The sequence below is a fragment of the Aethalodelphis obliquidens genome, unplaced genomic scaffold (genome assembly GCF_003676395.1).
Source record: "Aethalodelphis obliquidens isolate GAN/ISIS:26980383/991018 unplaced genomic scaffold, ASM367639v1 scaffold62, whole genome shotgun sequence".
In the NCBI taxonomy this organism is placed as follows: domain Eukaryota; kingdom Metazoa; phylum Chordata; class Mammalia; order Artiodactyla; family Delphinidae; genus Aethalodelphis; species Aethalodelphis obliquidens.
This window is the reverse complement of record NW_020838006.1, coordinates 9,399,320-9,407,468: the sequence shown is the minus strand read 5'-3', so window position 1 is coordinate 9,407,468 and position 8,149 is coordinate 9,399,320. Positions and strand designations below refer to the sequence as shown.

The window sequence follows — 8,149 nt, the reverse complement described above, 5'->3', positions numbered from 1 at the left end:
ACTCGAAGGAAGACCTAAATAAGTGGAGAGAAGATCTAGCATGTTCTTGGATGGGAAGACTCAACATTGTAAATTGTTCTATGGATTCACCATAATCCCAGTGAGAACCCCAACAGGTGTTTTTCATTTTTGTTGTGGAACTTAATGACCAGACTCTAAGATTTATATGGAAACGCAAAGGGTCAAGAGAAGCCAAGACCTTTTTTTTTTGGCTGTGCTGTGTGGCATGTGGGATCTTAGTTTTCCGACCAGGGATCGAACCCACGTCCCCTGCATTGGAAGCCCAGAGTCTTAACTACTGGACCACCAGGGAGGTCCCCCAAGACCCTCTTAAAGAAAAACAATGTGGGAGAACTTGCTCCTTTGGACATCAAGACTTCAATGCACCACAGTACCCAAGATCATTGTCACAAGAAGACAAACAGGCCAAGGAAACAAAAAAAACCCAGGGCTTCCCTGGTAGCGCAGTGGTTGAGAGTCTGCCTGCCCATGCAGGGGACACGGGTTCGTGCCCCGGTCCAGGAAGATCCCACGTGCCGCGGAGCGGCTGGGTCCGTGAGCCATGGCCGCTGAGCCTGCGCATCCAGAGCCTGTGCTCCGCAACGGGAGAGGCCACAACAGTGAGAGGCCCGCGTACCGCAAAAAAAAAGAGAACCCAGGACCAAATCCACATACACCATCACTTGATTTATCATGGCACTGAGAACAGTGGGGAAAAGACCATCTTTCCAACAAGGAATCGTGGAAAAATTAGGCATCCATATTTTTAAAAATATGAAACTGTAAAAAAGTTTTAGGTAGAGTGAAATGGCAAATCAAAGAGGTAGAAGCTATTTGCAACCACATAACTGACAACAGACTCATCAAGAAACTATAAAGTACTCCTGCAAGTCTGTAAGAACAAGAGCAGACAACCCCAGACAAAGATGGCCAAGAGGGACTTCTCTGGTGGTCCAGTGGGTAAGACTGCGCTCCGAATGCAGGGGGCCGGCATGCATACCGCAACTAAGAAGCCCACATGCCACGACTAAAAACAAAGAAAAAAAGATCCTGGGACTTCCCTGATGGGGCAGTGGTTAAGAATCCGCCTGTCAATGAAGGGGACACGGGTTCGAGCCCTGGTCCGGGAAGATCCCACATGCCGCGGAGCAACTAAGCCTGTGCGCCACAACTACTGAGCCTGTGGTCTAGAGCCCCTGAGTCACAACTACTGAAGCCCGAGCACCTAGAGCCCGTGCTCTGTAACAAGAGAAGCCCACGCACCGCAACGAAGAGTAGCCACCGCTCACCACAACTAGAGAAAGACTGCGCGCAGCAACGAAGACCCAACGCAGCCAAAAATAAATATATAATAAGTAAATAAATTAAAAAAGGAAAATAAAAGATCCCACATGCCACAACAAAGATCCTGAGTGCTGAAACTAAGTCCCAGTGCAGTCTAAATAAATAAATAAATATAGAAAAGAAAGAAAGAAAAAAGCAAAAATGGCCAAGAGGGACTTCCCTGGCAGTCCAGTGGTTGAGACTCTGCACTTCCAATGCAAGGGGCGCAGGGGGCACAGGTTTGATCCCTGGTCGGGGAACTAGGGTCCCACATGCCGTGCGGCATGGCCAGAAAAAAAAAATGGCCAAGAAACTTGACCAAGTACTTCACAAAACAGGGAATCCAAGGGGCCGATAGATTTATGGAAATGGCAGTCACGTGTGTAGTTTTACGTTTTATGCCAGTCACATTAAAAAAAGTTTTAAAAAATAGGTAAAATTAATTTTAATATTAACTCAATATATCCAAAATATTATCATTTTTACACATAATATAAAAAATACTGGTGACATATTTTTTGGGTTTGGTTTCGTTTTGTACTAAGTCTTTGAAATCCAGTGTGTTTTTTTTTTTTTTTTTTTTTTTGCGGTACGCGGGCCTCTCACTGTTGTGGCCTCTCCTGTTGCGGAGCACAGGCTCCGGATGCGCAGGCTCAGCGGCCATGGCTCACGGGCACAGCCACTCCGCGGCATGTGGGATCTTCCCGGACCGGGGCACAAACCCGCGTCCCCTGCACCGGCAGGCGGACTCTCAACCACTGCGCCACCAGGGAAGCCCTCCAGTGTGTTTTTTACACTCACAACACGTCTCAACTCCCGACTACCCACATTTCAAGCCCTCAACAGCCGTATCTGGCTAGTGGCTAGCCTATGGTCTGTTAAAGTATACAATGCCAAACTCTAGGTAATATTAGCCATTGTTCAGATAAGCAAACTAGGTCCTATCTGGAACTGACTGACAAATCCTGGCCACCTAAGGAATATCTAAGTCGAGTAGGGGTGTACTAGGTCTTACCGACAGTCACCTCTTGTGGCCATGCTGCCCCATCAGTTTTCTGTCCTGACCCATCTCCTCCTACTGTTCCCTGCAGTACTGGCTGAATCCTTCCAGCAAAGCAATGTGAGATGAGGTGTTTAAACATAGCTAATATGTTGGCCACCAGAGCTCATAGACAGGCCTCCCACAGAAAGAGCAAGGGAGGCCTTTAAAATATCCTGTCGTCCTGTGAGCAGAGACTTTTCGAGACCTCTTTTTCTGGGCCCTTCAAACCCCTCTTTGAAGGCAATCCTGGGAAACTGGGTAAAGAACAGAGAAATCAGAAAATGATATTTTAATACATTTAGAACGGATAAACAAGGTCCTACTGTATAGCACAGGGAACTATATCCAATCTCCTGGGACAAACCATAATGGAAAAGAATATAAAAAAGAGTGTAAGGACTTCCCTGGCAGTCCAGTGGTTAAGACGCAATGCTTCCCTGAAGGGGGGCCAGGTTTGATCCCTGACTGGGGGAACTAAGATCCCACATGCCAGGCAGCGTGCCCAAAAAAAACAGAAAAAAAAAAAAAAAGAATGTGTATATGTGTATAACTGAGTCACTTTGCTGTACAGCAGAAATTAGCATAACATATTCATCAACTGTACTTCAATTTAAAAAAAAAGAAAATGATATTTTAAGAGGAAGGCCTGGCACCAGCTTGTTGCTGTCCTGAAGCTTGGGAGCACACACCCAAAGCAGTGTGCTTGGGCCAGGGTACCAGAAGCTGTGCCCTGCTGTGCTGCTCTCCAATTCTGCCCGGGAGACCCCGGGCTCCATGAAGGCGGACATTCTTTTCTCTCCTCCCCGCAGCAGCTCCAGCGGTTAGCACCTCCCTGCAAGCTAATAATGATCTTCCAAATAAACTGAGCAGGGAGAGAAGAGCCCGCCCCTACCCTCAGGGACTCTCCTCTCAGGGAGATAGGAGGTGGAGCCCAGGGCCTGACCCAAAGATTTCCAGGTCTGACCAGTGGATGAGGAGTCCTGGATCCTGCCTCGGGGGGGCCCCCATGCTGGCTGGGAATGCAGACTCACCCTCAGGGCAGTCAGGACCGTGAGCTGGGGCTTGAGGGCTTATCCTCAGGGTGGTGGAGGTCAGAGGTCAGCCAGGATGGAATCATCAGGGGAGACACCCTGCTCCCCACTCCCTGAGGATGAGACTGAGATAGGTAATTCCCAAGGCCGTGCTTATCTGGGAGCAGCAGGAGGAGTGAGAAAGCCCTTGTGCCATGGCACAAAAGGGAGAATTTCTCATTATTCCTTTACATTCCACCCCTGCCTTGGCAGGTGAACACACACACAGTGGGGCTGTGGAACCTGTCCTCAGCCTGCACCTGAGTGGGAAGACCACCCACACTAGCGGACGCCTGGGCTAAAAAGATGTGGGCAGCGTGGAGGCGAGTGGCGCCTTTGCCCACTCCCGGCCCTCACAGACACGGCCCACCCACACTCCCCAATCAGACAACTCCTCGTCCTCAGAGGTCAGCTAAGACATTAAGGACTCTGAAAAGCCTGTCTGAACTACTCTCCTCCTGGCTTGGGCCTCTGGTTCCTCCAGACACAGCCAATTTTGACCTAGTCGTCTCAAGTCCAACATGGTACCTTTGTTGGAATGAATCTCACCCTAGCTCCCCGAGAAGGGGCCATTTTTGGATCTCCAGGGCTGGCCTTGGGGCAGGACTGACCCTGCCCCCACCAAGCTGGACTGGGACCGGAAATCATGGTCTGAGATCCACAGCCCCAGATCTGGCCACTCAACTCCAGCCCGAGATCATCTGGGGGCCTGGCCCTCAGTCCTCCTGTTTGTCTATTTCCCCTTCTCCAGATTGCAAAGACAGGTTGGAGAGACTGTCTTGGTCCACATTTGTCATCGTGGCATTGAAAATGGTGTTCTTGGCCACTTCCTCTGTCACATCGTCACATAACATGTCCTCGCTCGACATGTCCTCGCTCAAGGTCCTGAAGAAACCGTTGGAGAAAAACTCATGAGCTGCATCTTTTTGGGAGCTGAGAAAAGCAGCACCGGCCAGGCCTGGCTCTGCACTCCTGAGAGGTGGGTCTTTCCCACGCCTTGGCAGGTCCCCAGCCAAGCTTCACCATGAGCCCGGGAGGGACCCTCACCTCCAGGAGCAGACCTGTTCCATCTCCCAACCCTAGTCAGACCCTTGACTCTTCTGCATATTTGGGACGCTGTCCACCATCTTCATCACGAGCATTTACTGAGCACTTGCCTCGAGCCACTGTGCCAACCACTTTATTATTTTTTAATTAATTAATTAATTAGTTAGTTAGTTATTTTAGGCCGCACCATGTGGCTTGTGGGATTTTAGTTCCCTGACCAGGGATCGAATCCCAGGCCCTCTGCATTGAGAGTGTAGAGTCCTAACCACTGGACCGCCAGGAAATTCCTCCAACCACTTTATATGGGTGTAACCTTCCCAAATCCCTATGAGACAGGAAGGCTCAGCTCCATGTCTTTACCTCTCTGTGCCTCAGTTTCCTCACCTGTAAAATGAGGGATAGTGACAGGACCTGTCACTATTGTATGTGGTGGTTGTTACGATGAAATGTGAAAAGGCATGTATCTAGAACAGGACCTGACACATGGTAAATGTTCCATACAGCTTAGCTATTATTATTACTATGTTATCATCCCATTTTGCAAACGTAGAAACTGAGTCTCAGAAGTATTAGGTAACTTCCCTGTGCACATACTAGGAAGTGTTAGCAGAGATAGAAATCCAGACCCTTTGGCTCCAGAGCCTGTGTTCTTACCTACTATGCTGTCACTCTGCTGCATGGCACTCCCACCCTCTACAATGGGGCAAACACCTATTCATCCTTCAAAGCCCTACTCAAATATCACTTTCTCTGGGAAACCTTCCCCAACTCCCCAAACTAAAGTTCCTCCCTCCTGGGGTCCCTATACGTCCTATACATCCCTCTGTCAGAGTCCATTGGTGATAACTGTTTGCGTATCTGTCTCCCTATAAACTATGGCTTGCTTAAGCCTGAGGACTTCTTACCAGCCCTGGTACAATGCCTAGCAGAGGTGGTATCAATGAGAGTTTGAAAAAGGAGGCAAGGAGGAGGGGGTGGTGGGGAGGAGGACTGAGGAAGGCCAAAGGCCCCTGTGCTATTAGCAGAGGGCACTGTAGGACATGAAGCAGCCTCTGCTCCTCCCTGTTGCTCAGGTCCAGGAAGAGAGTTCTGGGCTTTGCTGGCGCAAATCCCAGAAGGGATGGTGCTACCCATCACGACAAGCCTTCTCCAGTGGCGCTAGGAGACCAGAGACCAGAAGTGCCCATGAAGCAGTTGGGTGGAGCGCATTTCCCACATGGGGTCCTGGGCTACTGGGGCCAAGAGGCCAGAGTCGTAAATCAAGACTGGGTCCTTTGTGAGCACCTGGGAGTTCAGAAAGGAATGGAGAGGTGCTCAGAAAGCTGGTTCCAAGCCAGTGCCCTGTGCCCTGGGAGGGGAGGGAGCCCTGAGTATTTCGAAGGGCATCACCCCAGTCCAGACAGGCACCAGGGGATGGGAAAGAAGAAGACGTGGTCCAGGCTAGGTCAGGAGAGCCAGGCAGGATGGGAGCTGGCAGAGGCTGAGCTGGACAGAGGTACGTGGCAGCATCCAGTAGAGCTAGGGAGTCTGCTGTGGACATAGAGTAGCCCTCGTATCACAGGCCCTTCTGGCAAAGGGGCTGGGATGGACAGTGCTTGAGAACGAGGCCCTGTTCTGACCAGAGCCCAGAAGCCTCACACACCTACCTTCTCTCTGGCGGAAGGTGCTCCAGGCTGTCAGGGATGGGCTGATCTTGCGTTTCTGGCAGCTTGACACAAAAGAACAAAGCCACGAAGGCTGAGATGCAGCAGAGAAAGACGGGTAGGATGGCAATGTTCTGGTTGACGACTATCAAGGATGAGATACCTCCAGCCGCCCAGACCAGAGACAGTAGCCCCAGACCTGTCGCCCTGGAAGGGGAGGTGAAAGTTCATTTAGGGGCTTCTTGGGCCCAGAGACTGGGTAGGGTGGAAAAAGGTTTTAGGGAAAACCCCACACCCTCATCTCCACCCTGTCCCAACTCACTGTGCAACCTTGGAGAATTTAGTTCTTTACTGTTGCAAGGTAGGTAGTAGTTTCTTCATGGGTCCAGGAGTGGGAGAAGTAAGACCACACACCATAGCGTGGGTATGCGTGGGAGGCTGGGGAGGAGGATACTGCAGCCATCACCAAGGGCCCCCGTGGAGAAGGGCCTGAACCTCAGAGCGGCCCAGTCACATTTCAGGCAGTCAGTGCAAGTCAGGGACTGGAGTCGGACTGCCTAGGTCCAAATCCCACTTCTGTCACCTGCTATGTTTGACCTTGAGCCAGTGCCCTTACCTCTCTGATTTCCTGTCTGAAAAAGGGTTAATGATGGTGTTAGGGGGATTTTTTTTGGTGAGGGTTAGATGGGGTAACCCATGTAAATTGCTTAGCAGGGTGCCTCTCACCAGGTGATTGCCCAATCTCAGCTGCTGTTACCCATCTTGCTATTGCCCCACACTCCCCATGACCCCATGGCCATCACCCACCAGGCCCCCTACCTGAGGACAGTGGGGAGGAGCTCAGAAGTGTAGATGTAGAACACGGTGACCGTGGCGGCCAGGCTGAGCTCTCCGAGCACGATTATCAAGACCAAGAGGGATTTCAACTCTGTGGCCAGACAATGTGGCCATCCTTCCCTCGGGGCAGGTTGGGGGGCCTGCCCACCGGCCCTCCCTCAATCCCTCTTAGAAGGCATCTGAAGGTCCACCCAGACCACCTGGCCAGCTGGCCAGCAGACTCAGAGGAGGGTCAGTCTGCTAGAGGCCCAGCCAGGCCGGGAATTAGTACATCTGCAGTGGTGGAGTGGGGACCTCTGTGGCCTCTCAGGCCACCATCTACTGGGTGGACTCAGCTGTTGCACCTCTGCCTCCCTGTATTCCACATGTTCACCCAGCTTCACCCACCCCACGGCCAGCTCCTCCTGAAGCATCCACTCAGCCCCTGGCCTGCGCCTTGTGTGCCGGGCTCCCTGCTCAGGGCTCTCCCCACTTCCCCTTCATCCTCTGCAAGCCTGGTCCCTGCGGCCTGAACAGCTAGACGTTCCGGGATGCCCAACTCCAGACATGTACATTGGAGGAGGAAGAAAAGAGCCTGGGAAACGCCCTTCCTCAGGCCTGGGGAAGCTGGGAGCTGGACGCCCTGCTCACTGACCTGGAGCCAGGAGTTTCAGCTCCTTCCCCATCAGCCTCTGCTGGACCCTGCCCCAGGCCTCCCCACTCCCCACTTTGGGTCTGGCTTTACTTGGCTCTGGGATGAAACCGGAGATCTAATTTTATATATTGGGGATTTTCCTCCTAGTTCCTCTCACACATGTGAGCGTTTCAGACATTTCTGCTTGACTCATTATAGACCCACTTTTTAAAAAAACCACCAAACAATAGAAATTGAACAATGGCTTTGTTTCCCCCATCTTGTTTTAGCCTGTCAACACTGCCAACATCTGGGAGAGGAAGAGTCCAGGTCAAGACCCACAAAATTCCAGACCCCAGGGAAAGTGAGGGAGCCCCTTGAGGTGGACCCCGCATCCAGGCTCCGCCATCCCGGCCCCAGCGGCTGAGGGGGCTCTTGCGGTCAGCAATTCTGATCAGGTGAATGAACACTGACATCTTTTTTCCTTGGCCATGCCACGTGGCTTGCGGGATTAGGATTAGCTCCCTGACCAGGGATTGAACCCGGGGTCCCCTGCAGTGGAAGCTCGGAGTCC

General features: G+C 51.6%; 1 protein-coding gene across 1 annotated transcript in view; it reads right to left on the bottom strand.

The window, feature by feature from the left end:
• Positions 1-2,702: 2,702 nt before the first annotated feature.
• The window catches only part of SLC22A14 (solute carrier family 22 member 14), a 32,666-nt gene continuing 27,219 nt past the window's right edge, over positions 2,703-8,149 (bottom strand). Inside the window, exons 10-13 of the mRNA XM_027088379.1 lie at positions 7,419-7,439; positions 6,945-7,077; positions 6,129-6,332; positions 2,703-4,320 (exon numbers count right to left, since the gene is read on the bottom strand). Coding sequence (XP_026944180.1) covers positions 4,152-4,320; positions 6,129-6,332; positions 6,945-7,077; positions 7,419-7,439 — 527 coding nt within the window. The 3' untranslated portion in view covers positions 2,703-4,151. The remainder of the gene's footprint in view (positions 4,321-6,128; positions 6,333-6,944; positions 7,078-7,418; positions 7,440-8,149) is intronic.